At 35.2% G+C, this 20,006-nt stretch overlaps 1 protein-coding gene across 1 annotated transcript; it reads left to right on the plus strand.

Moving 5' to 3' along the window:
* Positions 1-1,568: 1,568 nt before the first annotated feature.
* On the plus strand, positions 1,569-17,848 carry LOC121375473 (trafficking protein particle complex subunit 12-like). The gene is made up of 12 exons (XM_041502943.1): positions 1,569-1,647; positions 3,769-5,148; positions 5,808-5,924; positions 6,583-6,696; positions 6,949-7,087; positions 7,740-7,852; positions 8,901-8,973; positions 13,222-13,295; positions 13,510-13,608; positions 14,442-14,539; positions 15,410-15,497; positions 16,561-17,848. The coding sequence occupies exons 2-12, from the start codon at positions 3,781-3,783 to the stop codon at positions 16,801-16,803; spliced, it is 2,526 nt and encodes an 841-aa protein (XP_041358877.1). The 5' UTR covers positions 1,569-1,647; positions 3,769-3,780; the 3' UTR covers positions 16,804-17,848.
* The last annotated feature ends 2,158 nt before the right edge of the window (positions 17,849-20,006 follow it).

A 20,006-nucleotide genomic window follows, 5' to 3' on the forward strand; every position in this document is an offset into this window, starting at 1 on the left:
ACCCACGATCGCTAAGTGTGTCAAATGAGCACATAGTGATAATTTCCTCACTTTAACCCCACCCACCAAAAAACAACAACAAAACAAACAAACAACAACAACAACAACAACAACAACAAAACAAAACTACGTGATTGGTAAGTTCTGTGATTTTAGATGGGGTCGATAGTATTATAGAATCATTTACAGTAATAAACATTTGTCAAAGAAAGTTTAACTTTAATGTCCTTTAGCAATATGGTCACACGGGACATGATCCACCACATGCTAATATCACAAGTGCCTACATTTTCTTCATAACATTAAACAAAGACTAATATTAGGAAATGTCATGACACATCAGATTGCTTACAAACAAATGCATAACCATACCCTATGATGTTCATAATACGGGTATACAGGCTGGTAGGTACTGGGTTCGGATCCTAGTCGAGGCATGGGATTTTTAATCCAAATACCGACTCCAAACCCTGAGTGAGTGCTCCGCAAGGCTCAATGGGTAGGTGTAAACCACTTGCACCGACCAGTGATCCATAACTGGTTCAACAAAGGCCATGGTTTGTGCTATCCTGCCTGTGGGAAGCGCAAATAAAAGATCCCTTGCTGCCAATCGGAAGAGTAGCCCATGTAGTGGCGACAGCGGGTTTCCTCTCAAAATCTGTGTGGTCCTTAACCATATGCCTGACGCCATATAACCGTAAATAAAATGTGTTGAGTGCGTCGTTAAATAAAACACTTCTTTCTAATACGGGTATGTATTATTGTTATGTCCAGACGGCGTCGCTACCAGACAGTGGCATCGTCTGGTAATCTACCACATATACACCTGTGAAACAGAAATCACAGGTGGATCGAGGCACCTAAAAGAATATACCAATGAGCTAATTCCTTTTTGAACAATTGACTAGAAATATCCCAAATCAAGATTTTGAAAACTAAATGTTCCCTGCTGATGATATAAAAGTTAAACAAAAAGGCGTGAAACGGATATAAACTAAAATAGAAAACAAAAATAACTATTTTTATATATTAATTAATTAATTAATTCTTCAACAGAAAACTATATGTATTATTACCGTGAAAGTACGAAATTTGTATGGTTAAATACCATTCACTGACTTAACGTTTATCAGTTATTTCTAAGTTTTGTAGTCAGTTTGACAATGGTGGTTTACTTTGTCAGGGAAAATAATGTCTGTATATATTTGGCTTACTGTGATGAACATTATTACAGAAAATTGCGATGCATGTCATTCAGAAAAAATCATTAGACCTATAGGCCTACGTTCGTTTCTTCGGTTCTAAGCAAAAGATCTGATAAGACGTCACTACTTGTCAATGGGACTGAACACAATGGCTGCAACCGTTATATATAATAGCTGTCACGTGTTTACAGGTTTAAAAAAAAAAATATATACCAATATACTTGTTAATTTTAAGCAATAATGTACATTAAATATCGTTGAATATGCACACCCGTCTTAAAGCCTTGCCTGATTGTATCACCTCTAGTAAGTGTGGGTCTCCTGTATTTGAGGAGGAAAATGTTTAACGATTGCGATGTATTTCCGTAGTATATTCACAGCTCGTTTTTGACATAAGTAAATATATCTGTCTGAGATAAGTTGGTACTTATCTTAATGTACGGTGTGTATGTAATTTTATTTTAGAGCTTCAAGAAAATTTGAGTTATCTTAATTTACTTATATGCATCTGTCGTTAATCTTTTATCAGTGTTTATGGTTTTTCGTTATCATCATGATCACGATCATGTATATGAATAATTTTATGATGTTATGTATTTCCGATATTACCTTTTGCCAATAAAGTGAACAAAAGGTGTCTTTTAGTAGTTTACTTGTGTAGAGTGACCAGGGAAATATTTTCGCCAGTTACCCCCCCCCCCCCCCCCCCCCCCCCCATTATGTTGTTTCACATATAAAGAGGGACCGGTATAATATCCGCCCGGTCCCCTCCATTATTATTTTTAGTTAGGGTTGAGAGTTAGGGTTAGGGTTATGGTTATGGTTATGGTTATGGCTGGGGTTAGGACTAGGGTTGGGGTTAGGGTTGGGGTTAGGGTTAGGGGAAGGGGGGACCGGGCGGATATTTTTCCGAGGGACCCTTACTCTAATCCAAAAACTAACCCTAAAACTACGGGATTCCCAGTCTGGAGCTCTACGCGGTAAGACGTGTTTGTTTCATTTGTGCACACTGCACGTGCTTTCGTGTGCTCGACTTGGGGGTCCTTCATTTCGTTGTTTTTGTCAGCGAAATGAAGTTTTCTACTGGGATGTATGCGGCCATTGGAACTGATTGAATGCTGGAACGCTTCTCGTTTCGACAGCCTGCACCACCAGGTTGGATTCTTTTTTAGCGAGATTCCTTGCCTCCACGTCATTTCTCCGTCTGACTGTCGACTTGGTTTTTTCGTGACTCGTATGACGGCCATTCTGCAGAACGCCACAGTTGTTCGCGGGGTCGGCCCCTACTACTCTTTTTCTAGACTTTACCTTGCTTTATAATGATACCATCTCGTATACTCCGGAGTTGGGCCCGTCCGCACCACTATACCAACCCATGATGACTGGACTTTTCCCTAGTCTGATACTCTCTCTCGTTCATACGGATCCGGCTTCTCAAGATCTGTATTTCAGCACAGCACTACACCTTCTATCGACTGTCAATCTAGGGGTTTTCTTGACGGGATGCAACCCATCTCGTCCCTTTAAGCTGTGCACCCAAACGGCCTTAACTCACGTGGAGATATCGATCGGACTTTAAACTTTTAGATCTGCGTTCAAAATTTTATGTCGAAATTACTTCTTTTTTTTTAAAATTATTAAATAGTCCGATCCTCTCTTCTTTCTCTTATTTAATTTTGGACTGTCCTTCTAAAATGCTCCAAATTATATAAATATTCGGCCTAGCAGTCAATTCTTTTTATTTTTGGCTTGTAACCTTTTTATTTATTTTATTTATTCTATTAACTTTTTTACTAATTGCTATTTTCTAAATTCTGCCCATTTTCAACCCCCCCCCCCCCTCCATCCCAAGTCAGACCACTGATCTTATCAGGGGTCGGATTCGGGATGGGGCGTGTTCGAAACCCTAGTGGTATATGGGCACGTTAAACTAGTTATCATCATAAAACTACAGTAAAAGGTTAAAGCTAAGCCTTACAATAGGCAGATGATTGTGGGGTGGGGTGTTAACGCCGTTTACTTAACGATAGTATATTTTACCATGACCAGTTAGTGAGTTACTATTTTACACTCCCTTCCCCATATTCAGCAACTCTTCCTTATCCCCAATCCCACTTAACAAATGTTAAAAATATTTGTTGGAGAAGGGTTAGGGATACCAGGATATAGGATTTCAAAACACTATTTTGGTTCCATGCCTTGTGATCATAGGAACCCATCGGAAATTGTTTTGTTATATATATATATTATTTTCGTTGAATAGTCGTACTTGATATAATAATCATGGGAAACAAAATGTGGCATTATGGCGAGAGTTTGGCAAATCCACTAGCTCTCGGTCACGGCTATATATGAGATGATATAAAATTAATCATTAGCAAAAATATCAGGATGTGCTATATCTATATATTTGGCATTAGACTATATATATTAGTTCATAGATTTTGATTATCTCAAATACCTGTACTTAATATATATACTTATTATTAATATTTCTATAATTTATTTTATTTATGGCAATGTTGGTACTCTTGGTACTATATTTTCTTTTTTGTTATATTAGGTGAATTGCACAATGGATCCAGACAATTATACTGACAGTGATGGTGAAACTCATCTGAGTTCTCCTGAAAGCCATCTGGCTGTTCCTGGATACATCAGCTCATTACCACACTCTCCGACCACTGATACCCTAGAGTCCGTCACTCTAGACCCACCACCAAGCAATGGGCAAGACGACAGTGTGGAAACGGAAAACATTGAGTGTACCGGCAACTCTGGAGGAATTACCTTTGAAGCAGAACCTGCTGTAGAGGACATTATACTGAGCTCTCCGTCTGACCACAGCTCCGACAGAGTTCTTAGTCCATGCTCAGCAAGTGAACCTGCCCAGAAAGATGATGGTGTTACTTCAAAACCAGATCCACTGGATGTGTTCACTTCTGTGAAGATGGATGACAGCATCAGTCTGGAACAAGAGAAACCAAACCTCAGCAGTTATTTTGGTGTACCTGATTCTGTAGCAGATGACTTCTTTGACTCAATATCAGGAGAAACCCCAAGTGCGGGAGGTGATTCCATTGCTGTGTCTGATCAGATTGCAGCTGCCCAGCAAGAGAGTCAGGTAGAGCCCCAGACAGAGCCAGACAGCAAGCAACAGCAGCAGCCACAGGACTTTGAACACACATTGACACAGGAGCACCAAGAGACTCTTGTATCAAATACACCAGAGGTACAAGCTGATAAGTCCTGTAACAACAACAGTGGTGGTATTTTTCATCAAGAAGATATGGTTGCTTCGTCGGAGCCAGAGACAATCTCATTTGAAGGGGAGATCCTGCTGTCCACTGAGAATGATGGCGGCAAGTCAGGATCACAGGAACTCCTGGACCAGGATGAGGATGAGTTTGAATCATTCACAGCCCAAGGTGAGGAAGTGGAATCTGTCCCTGGTGACCAAGTCCATTCGTACGAGCCTGAATCGCCACTCAAATCTGCAGACGAGAACAAACCCCAGGATTCTTTACACCCAGGCTTCCATCATTCGTTACACCAAACACCAAGTGTTGGGACAACTCCTACTCAGTTGTCTCCCCTTTCCACTCCAGTTCACCATTCACAGTCGGCTCCGCAGCCTGGTCCGGTCTCGCCTGATGTGTCGACGTTTGCACCCCCAAGTTTTGACAGACAGTCTTCAGTACCATCCAGTCCATTTCACCAGGCTGTTCCGTCTGTATTTACCACCCTGGCAGGGGACAGCACCTCGGACGATCCGTTTACCGCTAGTATTGGTGCAAGCGATGCTGATAGGAGATTTGACGCGTGGATTCCTTCGGATGCTACCAGACACATACTGTTTACTATGGCAACAAGTCAACCAGGGTCTTACCTGCCAGCCCAAGAACTACTTAGTGCACCTGTAGTTCTGCACAATAAACCACAGGTTGGAGTTTAATAATTTTGTCAAATATTGTTATGCACCATAACATGATTTTTATTTGTGTGTTAAAATTCATTACAGTAGAACTAGGTATCAAACTTAATGATGGCACCAATGCCAATTGCGATAGTTGACATATGAATTGTCATAGTTAATGGGGTTTTAATGATGTACTTTTTTTTTTGTCACTGGATAATCATTAATATTGCTGTCCGTTGAAAAGATAATTTCAGATTTTTATGATTGTTGTAAAATTTCTGATTTGTAATAGTTCAGGGGCTTTACCGATGGCAGTTTTTTTGCCACTGGATAAACATTCCTGTCGGATGAATATATAACTATTTTATAATTTAAAAAAAAATTACTGTTTATAATTGCTGTAGGCAGGATCAAAATTGCTATATGTGAGCATTTTTCCTGTAGGAAAACATTTCAAAATTGTGAGGTAACAAATTCATAACTTTTGAGCTCTGCTATATTGATTGCAAACAAATTTTATTTTACAAAGAACAAAAGAATTTGGCACAAGTTTGACAACTTATGAGGCTCTCTTCTATATATATTATATAAGATTGTTATGCATTTCCAAATTATCTAATGCAGTAAGACTGCTTATTACAGATGTGTTAAAATACTGATGGTACATGTGTTACTATTTCCAGGGTGATCCTGTGCGTGACCTTGTCTGCCAGTACATGGGGGAACAAGAGGCGATCAAGCGACAGTCTCTAACTGCTGACTCCGTGACACAGGACACCAGGGGACTTCAGAAACTTGTGGCAAGTGGCTTTATTGTATTACATGTATATCATATATTATATCATATATTATTGTATTAATGAATCATAAATTAATGTACAGTTGGATCCCTCAAAATACAGACCTGGACCCTGTTTTACGAAACGTTGTTAGCGTTATAAGGTGGCCCCTGATAACCTTTTACCTAATGATTATGACATATTTCTTAAGTTTACAATACAAATTATTATTAGTCCTCTGCTGATCAGACCAAAGGGGACTATAGGTTTTATCTCCATCCTTTTGGCTGTCTGTCTGTCCCACAGATAGTTTTCCAGACACTTTTTTTTCACTGATATTTGTAATTAAATATCATATTTTTGAACAACACACACATATGATAAAAATATAAGTGGTGGTGGTGTTTGTTGTTATTTCTAAAAGATTGAGTCTTGTTTTTGAATTGTTTTTACATGTGATAACCTGAACTACTGTATTTTGATGCCAATAGCAGGTGGGATATGATGATTACACATATGTTACTTATGTATGTTAAATATATATTTTCTGACAATGTTTTGTTGGCCCATTTAACTTACTGTGTGAGCCTGCCTGTTTACACTGTGTGTCTTGATGTTTAGAACATAATTTTTCTGTGTTAGGAGGCTTGGTGTTTAAAATATAATTTTTCTGTTTTAGGAGTATGGATGTCTTAGAGCTGCTGTGGATCTTACTAGGATCTTGTTGACTGATGTAGGACAGGGCGAGGCGACCAGTGAATCCTACACACAACACACACCAGATACGTTACAGGTAACGGCTGAAAGTTGAATAACCTGATGATATAAAGTGAATCAAAACGGCATGAAACAAAGACATAAACAAACATAGAAAACAAAATAACTTTTTTTATATATAAATAAATTAATTCTTCAATAGAAAACTATAATCTATTATTACTGAAAAATTATGAAATTTGTATGGAAATTTCACTGCAGTCATCATTTTGTCAAAAATTTGTATTATAAATTATCATTCACTGACTTACCTTTCTTTTCATTGCAGCTATGGTTTTGTCGACTCTCACTATTAACCCGTCTTAAGCTCCACGAGTTGGCTGACTCGGAAATGCAAGCCTTCCATGCACTGGATTCTCCCGACCTTTACTTTGAATTCTACCCAAGCGTATTTCCAGGAAGGCGTGGTAAGTATTACAGAGAATTTTCTCGAATAAAAATAAGCCTTTTAGAGTTTGAAATGTTTAAGTCACTGTCACTGACAGGTAAAAGTAAAAGGTGACTGTCACTTTTAACAGGTGACACTAAATATATAATGCAAAGTGCAGTTTGGGGGTCAGCTACTCCTTTCTTTAACTTGTTTTCATTAAATATTATTTCTGGCTCTACAAATCATAAAATTGTGTTTCAAGCAATCTAATTTTACTACTTATTTCCTCCATGTTGCTCCAACTTTAAGAAAATAACTGTCCCAGAAATGAGTTTTAATATATTCTTATACCAGTACATCCCTAACACACACCCTAAGTTATGTCAAAGGCTCATTGAGAACAAATGTAATGGTCATGACATTGGGTCCACATTAGTTTTGTTTAATTATTTACTCTTTTATATTTATTAATTAAATTTGCCATAGAACTGATATAATAAATATCTCAACCTAAAGTTGGGTGTAAGTCTGTTATACCCACACTTGCTTAGGAGTTTTGGTGAATATTCCTACAGTTTCGGTCATGAAAGACCTGCTTCGGCTTATAGGCCCCACAACCAAAACTGTAGGGATATTCACTGATACATTTCATAAAGTGGGGGTATAACTGTTGCCTATTTCTTTATTAGGCTCCATGGTTCCATTTGGTTTGCGTCTGTTGCATGCAGAGTTACCCAGTTTGCTTGGAAGAAGTCACGAGTCCCTCGATAGACTGTATTATGTTCTGGCTGTAACGTCCAAGGTAAAATGTAATGAGGTCTCGTTAAACAAACAGTGATTTTCTTACCAACAGTTTAACATTTAAAATATGACATTCAGATAATGGATAAATGGGGAGGATTTCATTGTCTCACCTTTACAAAGTAAAAAGGTGAGATATAGTTATTACTTTTCCTGCATTGACAGTGTCATCTTTAACATTTAGCTAAAATTTAGTTTTGTTTAACGACACCACTAAAGTACATTAATTAATTAATCATCGGCTATTGGATATCATACATTTGGTAATTTAGACATATTCTAAGAGAGGAAACCTGGTACATTTTTCCATTAGTAACAAGGGATCTTTTATGTGCACCATCCCATAGACAAGATAACACATATCACGGCCTTTGATATACCAGTCATGGTGCACTGGCTCGAACGAGAAATAGCCCAATAAGCCCACCGATCCCAAACTGACTGCACATCAAGCGCATGCCTTACCACTGGGCTACATCCCGCCTCTGCATTTAACTCTACATGTAAGTTAACATTTCGCGTTTAGCTCCATTTATCACATACTATAAATCCTACATCAATGAAACTTGGTTTATAGTTACATCTATGAATGTTTATCCTAATGTATGCTTTAAAAAAAAAAAAAAAAAAAATGAAATTAAAATTTTAATTAAATATTTTTCATTAATATTGTTTTGAAGTTTAATATTTTAAAAGTTGTATTTTTTTAACATTCATTAACATGAACATCTATGGATGCAATAATCAACAATACTGAATATATTTATGGTAGGCCAGATATGTAATTCTGCAGGATTCTCAAGTCATCTTAATCTTTGATTTTAACATTCATTTGTGTTGTACAACATAATGAGCAAGAACAGTAACTCCCCACTTTATTAGTCACATTAACAACTAATGGGTTATACGATGGGAATCAAGTTCTAAGAGTACTCAGACTAGCAACTGGACAGTCGTAGGTAGAAGTTGTAACAGTTGGCCAACTTTGTTCTTGTAGTTGGTAGTCTGAACCTAGTACTATGCTAATGATTTTGATTTTGTTTACCCAGATTGTGCTGAATCTGGAGAATGGCTTTGCAGAGGATGGCAGTGGTGTGGAGTTGACCAGTGAAAGTAGGAAAGGTAAGAAAGGAATATTAATTTGTTACTCGGTAGTGATTAACTGTGACATGGTTTAATGCACAGAAGCATGAAATCCACTTTCGCCACTAGATTTATGTTCACGCCTTGTCTAAAAATAGAAATTATTGATTATATAACATTCAGTGAAATATCTTAAAATATCAATGAATTAATGAATTATTTGTGAAAATAACACCTGAACACAACATGTTATTTTAACTTTTTTGACATCACTTATCTAAATAACGTCATTGGTCAGAACTTTAGACATACTATATAGAAATTTCATTGCATTTGTCCTGTATAATGCATTTGTAAGAAAAAGTTCTTGTGCACCATATAAAACAATGTCAAACCAGTTGTAAAGTTTGTACATGGTTGAAATTTATTAATCATGTGGGCAAAGCATCTTATAATGTTCACAAATTACCAATAACTATTTGTCTTGAAAGCGATGTAATTTTTCCTTCATTTCCATCAAATATACACCCTACTATATTTTACAGCACCTATCTCCGCTATTTCCAAATGCACACTTTTTTCCACACATAAAAAATCACAACGATCAGTCTGCACACTGGATATCAAACGAAACAAGCAGTGTTGTGTACGAAAAAGCAATTGACGAAACATTTACGACAGTTACCATAACATAATTTAATAGTATTTTAACAGCCTCTATTTTGTCCCATACCTGTATCCATTTGTATGTTTAATACACACAATAAAAGTTATCTCCTATTGAAAAACCCCAACTTATTTGGCGCCAAATTTGACACGTGATCAGAACGGTCATTCTGTCTTTTGTTTCCATTAACTATCGTCTGATATTTTGTCCTCAATTGCAGATATAATTGGTTGTAACTGATGATTTTTACTTTCTGTCATTTCTGTTTATTCAGCAGTTCTTTATAAAATGTTGTAAACTTTTAATTTTGGGGGGGTATCACTGCTTATAAAAACAACGGAAGTGGTAGTGTTTATCATTAAAATCATTTATCTTGGGTGCCAAATAATATATACACCACCTTTACAAAAATGAAACTACTCAGCTGGCGATAATATTTTATCACAGCGATCGATTCATTCGATGAAGATGGAAATAACAAAATATGTATCCGACATTAGGGGATCATTTTACAAACATCTTTATTGTTTTTCATATATCTTGAATCTTTATTAAAATAATAATATTAAAACTTTGATCGGTTCAGCAAAACCGGAACTGCCCATGAATGTCAGACCGATAACATCTTCGGTTCAATTAAAAGACGAGTCTGCTTGTATTTTGTATAAACTTTTTTTGGTAGGCAAAATCAGCAGTATGTCTTGCCACAATCTACCAACACACAACAATATGGTAACCAAGCTCCCACCTCTACCCTTTTTTTCTTTTTTTTTGCTTTTCATGTTGTTGTTTTTTTGAAGGGTGTGGTACCGCGCGGCCGCCCTTTTTTAATTTTCACCCAGCGAGAATACTGGATCCATTTGTGACAAAAATATGAAGGGTGTATACTACCAAATCAAATCCCATAGACGACAATAGTAACATATGCGGCTAAAACTACTACCTGCAACGTATCAACCGACATAAACGCCACGGATATAAATACTACCACCCCTTACACTTAAAGTGAATCAGAAAAAAATGGGGATCAAGCTGCTCGTTTCTGAGATAACGGGTAGCGTCTATGACTACCCTAGTTTCGCACAAAATTTGAGTACTTTTTTTTACAGGTACCCCATACATGTTTCAAGCACAAGGCTACTTGACACATTGGTACTAGATGAAATAAAATTGCACATTTATTTTACCCAGATAAAACTATTATTTTTTACAACCAACACACTCACATTTATAACCAATCACAGGACTTGTGGTGTTCACTTCTCTATCAAAAGTTCGGTGCACCTCGAACTTTGACCCAGCCGGAAGTTATTTGGTATAGTACTACCTATACTGATAACATACATTTTTCAAAAAGTGTCCAGCTATGTGTCTTTATGACAACCAGGATCTGGTGTATTCTGACATAAACTGACAACCTCACTGAAAGTGTTGTTTCTACAGTGCAACCTAATATAATGTACACCTCAAAAAGCATATATATTGCATATAGTTTTGTACAAATGCAATATGTCATATTAAACAACAAAATGTTTTAAAATAAAACTCCTGAAGATATTTACTTTCAGTTGGGTGTGTGTACTCAGGTATATATGTAGAGACAACAAAGATAGTCAGAGTACCTCTACCCCTTTAAAGAATGCCATTAAAACACATGCACTTGATTGACCCCTAGATTATGAAGACCTTAACAGGCACATCAAAGAAATATCAGTATTAAAAAAATACACTGTCTGAGGAGGGAAACACAAACATGACTGTACCTGTATGAAGTAATGACTTAATGTCCTGAACATTAGTGTTGGGAGGAAATCCTGTATGCTGGGTGTGGGTGTCTTCAAGTTACCAGGTGTGGGAATTTCAAATCCATCGGCCATGCTGATTTTCATAATGAACCATCAAACCATTGGCAGCCACCAATATTCCTGACTATATTTTTATTTATAGCCTACTGTAGTTGGAGTTTTTAATAGTTGTGATATCTGGAATAATCATGCAGCTTTAACACATTTATTTTTGATTAATTACTGAAAAAAACTATTTTTAAATGACAAAATTACCCGAACATCTATTTTCTTGCATTATTTTCTAATCCGGATGAATACAATATGTACATTAGATGTATTCCTACAATCTGTAATCCAGCATTTTATTTAGCTAGTAACATTAGGTAATACAGCTTTAACAATAAAATAAATTATCAACTTAATCCAAGGCAGATAATCAAATCTGAAAAAATTGGTTCTGAATCTAGTATAAACTCAAAATGCTTTTCATTAGAGCTAACTAAGTGATTATTAAGAAACAAAATGATCTGGAGATCTAAGTATATGTTTAACAACCTTATTGTTATGTACAAATAAGAACAGAAGGCACAATAGTGACAACAAATTTAATTATGTTTTTGGTAAAGTTTTTCTTCAAATTTACTTTAAATTTTGCATAAAACTACAAATTTGTCTAAAATATAACTTAGCACCCTATAAATATGTCAAAATAACAATAAAAATCAACTTCTTTACAAATTTGAGTTTTCAGAATTTCATACATAAAAAATTAACAATGTTAATGGAAACTAAAGACATTAACCCACTATTGGCACATGCTATTTTTAATATAAAAATAAATTGCTATTAAAATCTTAGTTCAGGTTGCCTATATATAATACCATATTTAAGAGCAGTTGTATATGGCAAGTCAAATACCATGTAAAAAGAAATTATTGAAATCTTTACAGTATGAATTATAGGCCAAAACCAACTTTTCTTCAGTGCTAACTTTGATTCAAACTCCATTCAGAGCCATGTACAGAGATTATTGTCAAGGTCAAGGTCATTGTGAACTTGCATGATCGAGTGATGGCTAATTAATCAACCAGTATAGTTTAATTAAATAAAATGACAAAATCATAATATTTTTTTATTATGCACTGAATATGTGCTATAGGGTGTATACTACCAAATCAAATCCCATAGACGACAATAGTAACATATGCGGCTAAAACTCCTACCTGCAACGTATCAACCGACATAAACGCCACGGATATAAATACTACCACCCCTTACACTTAAAGTGAATCAGAAAAAAATGGGGGTCAAGCTGCTCGTTTCTGAGATAACGGGTAGCGTCTATGACTACCCTAGTTTCGCACAAAATTTGAGTACTTTTTTTTACAGGTACCCCATACATGTTTCAAGCACAAGGCTACTTGACACATTGGTACTAGATGAAATAAAATTGCACATTTATTTTACCCAGATAAAACTATTATTTTTTACAACCAACACACTCACATTTATAACCAATCACAGGACTTGTGTTCACTTCTCTATCAAAAGTTCGGTGCACCTCGAACTTTGACCCAGCCGGAAGTTATTTGGTATAGTACTACCTGAAGTACCCTCAATATTTGTACTTACATGTTTACTAGTGCTGTGTGCATATGACCTTACAGATTATTATATTGTTTCGGTGCAAGATACTGACAAGAACAATTCGAAATAATACTTCTGACAATTGATAAGAAACAATATCAAAGACCCAATTGTTGATGTTACTTAGATTGTTTTATTTTTGTGATTATAATATGATATCATCTTCTTTTTTTCCACGATGTTTAGCTTCACTTGAGCTGTGGATGAAGCGACAGACACAAGTCCTGTTTAAGATAGCATCAGTGTTGCTGAACATCAAGGTAACATCAAGTCATCAGTTTCGTCCGAAATTCCAAATTTTGTCAAACTTACATGTTATACTTTTTAATATGTTGCAATTAGTCAAAATTTATTGCCTTATTTTATACGAGTTACAAGACTTTGGCAAGGTGATAAGAGTTTAAGGTTATATGTGCCTTCCATTTAATTTTTTTAATTTTTTTATATTGTTCATTCTTAACTTTACCTTTGCAGGACTATGAAGCTGCTTTAACGATCTATGATCAACTGCTGAATAAGGACGACATTAATAAGGAGGCACTTCTTACTGGAACTGGACGAGTTTATCTTCAGGTTATTACAGTTTATATAACAATTGTTTAATAGGTCAGGATAATTAGGAAAAAGTTGTGTTTTTTTAACGACACGACTAGAACACATTGATTTATTAATCATCGGCTGTTGTATGTAAAACATTTGGTAATTTTGACATATAGTCTTAGAGAGGAAATTTGCTACTTTTTTCCATTAGTAGCAAGGTTTTTTTTATATACACCATCTCACAGGAAGGACAGAACATACCACAGCCTTTGATATACCAGTCATGGTGCACTGGCTGGAATAAGAAATGGCCCCACAGGCCCACCGACAGAGATCGCTCCCAAACCGACAGCACACCAAGCCAGCGCTTTACCACTGGGCTACGTCCCGCTCCAGATAATTATGAAATAGATGGACTACTTTTGACTTGTATTTTGAAGAAAACAAATGTTAGGTTCTATACATAATACACTGTAATACATGTATAACAATAGTTTGATGTGAGGCTTTCAGACAGAATATTATATAAAATTAGGCCTGAGAAATAAAGCAATTCTCAAATTCATAAATTACTAATAGGTCACAAGCAAGGTTGATTATTTATTATCTAGTGGATGTGCATATAACATGCATCCACACTTCAAGTCATATATTACCACAGCTACAGACATTAATTTGAATTAATAAGTTAGAATATCTTATTGGATCTTTATGGAGTCACTTGATTTGTTGTGTGAGTTGAAAGAAAATGTAAATGTGACAATTATTTTTTAAGGAATAAACTCTTTAAAAAAAAAGAGAGAGAAAAAAAAGAGTTAAACTATGTTATTGGATTTTCATGAAGTGACTTGATTTGTTGTGTGCAGATGGGCAATGTTATAAAGGCAGAAGAAATGTTCAAGCAGGTGGAAGTTACCACAGAGAAGGGAAACAGTTCTGCTGTCTGCAGGAATGCAATGAACAGGTGAGTTAGTGTAGCTTATTACTTTGATTCTTAAACTGTGTACCGTTTCCTGTTATACATACAGATTAGAAGGTCTTCCAAATAAATACATGTTTCACCTTTTAAGACAATGAGTATGCTTTTTGAAAGATAGGTTAGTTGTTGAATACAACGTTTTAATATGTGTTCAAGCCCCACACGTTTATAATGATCCAAGTCTTACAGATAGGATTTTCAAGACTATAAGTCTTGAAAATAAATACTACATTTTCATCCAATTAAAAAAAAAAAAAAAAAAAATCTCTCTCCAACCCATTTTTTTATATTTTCATTGAGCAGGACTTTATTCTTGGGGTAGACGAGGATGAAAATTTAGGATTTATTTTATTATGACTATAGGTCCATTACCCTAGTTATGAAGTGTATGAGCATATGTAAAGGGGTGGGATATAGCTCGGTGGTAGACTGCTCGCCTTAGGTGCAATGAGTCACAGGATCAGTTGCCTTTCATCGACTGGTTTTCACCCCATCCAAACTAGTGCTTCATGACTGGTAAAAAAAATTGTTTATGGGAAAATGCAGATATATAAAATATCCCTTGCTGCTTTTTTTGAAGGAGTGGCATGTATGGCAGCAACTTATTTTTCTATCTTAGACCAAATGTCAAAATAACCATTTGACAACAAATATACATAGGTTAAAATGGGCTGAGGTGTTGTTAAATCCTCCTTTTGTTTTAAAACATTATGTTGATATCATTAAGCAATCACGTGAGATATTGACAAAATTTAAGGTAATGGGTAGATTTTTAAAAGTCATATGCTTTGCAGAAACATATAAATATAAGTAATTTTGATAGACTCTTTAACAGTATATAATTTTTTCTTTCAGGGGTCTGTTGTCGTTGTGCCAGAATAAGTTCTCAGATGCGTATGAGCATTTTAAGTCGGCTGTGCAGTGTGAACCAAGAAATACATGTGTACGTAAATTATGTAATGTACAGTTTCATCAATTTATCAGATATGAAAATCATGACTTTTCTCACAATTCTGGATTTTAGCGCTATACAAAAACTGTTCCAGTCCTGACCATGCAATATTTCATCCCATGTTATTTTCATCTCAGACTTATCACCTCAGCTATACAGACATAAGAATCATCCATCTAAGCTTTTATTTTATATTCTAAATGTTGAATGCCTGAGGATTATAAAAATGTATGACCTGGACTTAATGGGCTAAATTTACAAAGCCCATTTTTGTTTTAATTGCATGTAACACTTCCAATGCTTAACCACCTACATTTAAGAAAAACAGGCTTCATAAATCAGGCCATAGATTTTTAATTTGTCTAGGTTCTTTATCCATTAAGCATTAAATTCTCCCCACTGAAGATTGTAAAATCTCCATTCTAAGTGGTAACTGTTGAATGCATGAGGATTGTAAAACTATATAATCTGGACTCTAGCTTTTTAATAAGTCTAAGCTATTTACTTTATAAGCATTTAATTTAGTCCCAACTGTAAGATTTATTTTGATATTCCAAGTGGTAACAGATGAATGCTCAAGAGTTATAAAATTATATTTGGATTCTAGGTTTTTAATTAATCTAGGCTCTTTACTCAATAAGTATTATAAAACGGTTTAGTCCCATCTGCAAAATTAGTTTTTTATTCTTAAAATTAACTGTTGAATGACAGAATTATAATAATATTTAATCTAGATGGGCACCTTCTATTACGATTTAGTTCCATCTGTAAAATGTGTTTTATATTCTAAAACATAAACTGTTGAATGCCAGAGGATTATAGCACTATTTAACAGGGTATGCACTTGGGATTTTTTTTGACTAGCTGATGCTATTTTGACTCGCCATGGGCGATCGGGCAACTGTAAAGTGCACACCCTGTTTACTGGGCTTTTTACTCCATAAACATTACATTACATTACAATTTAAACCAGAGGATCATAACTCTATTTAATCTAGGCTCTTTAATCCATAAAAATTCCATTACGATTTACTCTCATGTGTTATTTGTTCAGGCAATCAACAACATGGCTGTGTGCTCACTGTACCTAGGAAGACTGAAGGATGCGTTGAACACACTCGAGTCGCTGGTTCACAAGGACCCGGATAACAATCTGTACGAAGGCGTTCTCTTCAACCTGTGCACGCTGTACGAACTGGAGTCGTCGAGAGCGCTACACAAGAAACAGGCCGTGCTCGACTCTGTCAGTCGACACAAGGGCGACAGCTTCCCGGTCGTATCTCTCAAGATGTCGTGATAGTCATTTTATACAAATTATAGCTATAGGACTTCAGTATCAGTGTGTAATATTCTTTCAGTGTGAGGCCAAAAATATAATATAATAAAATGTATATGTATATGTATATGGTTAACATGGTTATATGGTGTTATATAAGAATTGTTTCGTAATTTTGTGTGACTGTTATACATTGATAAATTCACCAAAAATTTTAACGATACACATAAATCAGTTTCTGATGCCCTTTCCAGGAAGTTTGTAATTATAAATATTTATTGATTTTTCAATATTAATTTTACCAGGTATATTTGTGGTTCATAAAATATACGTGATTTTTAACTATCATATGCCTCATGTCTCAGAAGGTGTTATTCATTGAATATTTTATGTCGTATCATTTCTTTTAATTACCCTAAAATTGTTCTCTGTGTGCAAATTATTTATGCTTTTCTTTGAAAATAAAAAGATGTGTAGAATTCATTCCTCAACACATTTATTGTGATTGCCTTCAAATGAACCAAATGCCAAATTAACAAAGACCTTTCTAAGCATAGCTCATTCAATGTGCATGCAAACTATACCTTTTTGTCAAAAGATACTAATAAAACTATGCTAGTAGTACCAAGCTTCTAAACACCTTGCTAACTTTAGAGTTATGAAGACGTAACTCTTAGTCACTAGCAATACTATAAAATTAGTTGTTTAGTGGACAACGCTTACGAAGAAAAATTCTCATCAAATTAGTGTTTAGGAATGAAAATTGCTTTTGAAAGAAACAGGATAAACAAAAAATATTATTTATATTGCATAAATATTAATGATTACCTTTAAGGTTTTTCATTCTCACAATTACATCATGTAGTAACCAAGAAATTAAAAAGCATAATGTCTAATGACACCTTGGAACAAGTTTCAATGATGACTATTTGCTGTCAGTTTCTTGCTCTAGCCAGTGCACCACGACTGGTATATCAAAGGCTGTGGTATGTGCTATCCTGTCTGTGGGATGGTGCATATAAAAAATCCCTTGCTACTAATGGAAACATGTGGGTTTCCTCTCTTCGACTATATGTCAAAATTACCAAATGTTTGACATCCAATAGCCGATGATTAATAAATCAATGTTCTCTAGTGTTGTCATTAAACAAAACAAACCTTTCACCTTATTTATCACCAAAACATTAAAATACTTGTAGTAATGATTTTTCTTTTGACAGCCTTTAAGGCCGTCAGTACTGTTTGTATATTGACCTATTCTTTTCCTGTTTGTACAAGCCTTTTTTGGGAGCATCAATTTTTCAGCAAGGAAAAAAGATTTTTATTTTCCAAATAAAACGCTTTTCTACTTTTAATTTTGAATACATTACATTTTCAAGTCATAACTAAATGCTCATTATTGATGACAGTATGCACATGGTTAATTGCAGACTTAAAATGTGGCGTAAGAATGTATGCCTGTTCTGTAATATACATAGAGATTATTATATGAGCTTAAGTGTCGTACTGATTTTACAAAACGAGTGTCAGGAGTTTTGCATTGCCTGAGCAAGAGCGAGGGTAATATATGAATGCTGACACAAATTTGGGATAATCAGTACGAGTCACACACAAGTGTAATAATTTCTGTATTGTCCATATTATTTATATTATTTTTATGAATAACAAGCTAGGACAATGTCAAACCTAACTAGAAATAAATGAGGAAACTGGTTATATTTTCCTGTATATATTGAACTATGTGGATAATAAAGAATAACTAGTTATTGACGTCGGATATTTGCTTTATTCTGTAAAGGTAAGAATGGAAAATGGCAGGGCCTCGCGGAATTTCTCATTCGGCCTGAACATGATAAAGCAGATATCCGACATCATTAACTAGTTATTATCTTTATCTTGCAGACCATAAAAATTAAGAGGAAAAGCTATTATTTCTGTTATTTCAGCCACGTTGTATGATGACCTAGAGGTCAAATGAGCGATTTTATAATGTAGGCTATGTATGTGACATCACATGAGTGACATCAAAAGTCATACTGTTAGTAGCAGGATATGACTGCTTTATCTGTCATCATATTCTGTCAATAAAAATGGTGGTTGCAGGATAAATTCTCATATATATTGATCTTTATTCTTCATAAACGCTTCCATACTGTATTCATTCATTATGAATTAAAAGTGCAATATGTATATTTTCTACATTTCAGGAATAAATCATAAAGAAACCTGTGTTTTGTGTTTGTTTAATTATAATTCAGATCTTTAACAGTAGAAATTTGAGATGGTCTGTTCATTTAAAATATTTATGTGAATGCCTCTTGTAAAGAGTAGACTATGTTAACAAGTATCATGTATCAAAAGCTAATACTATTAAGTGCTGATTAAACATTGTGCTCAATTGACAGTAAAGAAATAAAACATACTGTTCCTATACAGATTAAACAGATTAAATCTTGACTCCCCAACATAACCAATGTATCTTGGAAGATATCTAAGAATTAAAAATGTGCATAACCCATTTATAAGTTACGGTAAACAAAAACGGTAAAAGTAAAGTTTGCTTTATTTAACGACGCCTCTAGAGCACATCGATTTTTTATCTTATCATCGGCTATTGGACGTCAAACATATGGTCATTCAGACACTTTTTTTTTTTTTTTAGAGGAAACCCGCTGTCGCCACATAGACTACTCTATTACGACAGGCAACAAGGGATCTTTTATTTGCGCTTCCCACAGGCAGGATATCACAAACTATGGCCTTTGTTGAACCAGTTATGGATCACTGGTCGCTGCAAGTGGTTTACAACTACCATTCAGCCTTGAGGAGCACTCACTCAGGGTTTGGAGTTGGCTGGGATCCAAACCCAGTACCTACCAGCCTGTAGACCGATGGCCTAACCACAACGCTACCAAGGCCGGTGAACAAAAAACGGTAAGCAAAATAAATTAAGATAACCCATGTCAATTTTGAATGACCCGTCATGACAGTAAATGGTGTCCTACATTTAAAGGTGCAGACCCTAGTTTTAACTTTTAAAAATGGACACCAATTTTAGTTATCTACAAACGTAATTCATTTGGATAAAGTTACAACAGAGTAACAGTTAAAACCGGGAAATACCAATAAAAAATAGGTCTACGAACTCTAATCAATAACCGTTACTCGGACGCATGTGCGTTTTTAAAAATATGTGGTATTAAAAACAACAGGATGACTAGAAA

This window comes from Gigantopelta aegis, chromosome 6 (genome assembly GCF_016097555.1).
Source record: "Gigantopelta aegis isolate Gae_Host chromosome 6, Gae_host_genome, whole genome shotgun sequence".
In the NCBI taxonomy this organism is placed as follows: Eukaryota; Metazoa; Mollusca; class Gastropoda; order Neomphalida; family Peltospiridae; genus Gigantopelta; species Gigantopelta aegis.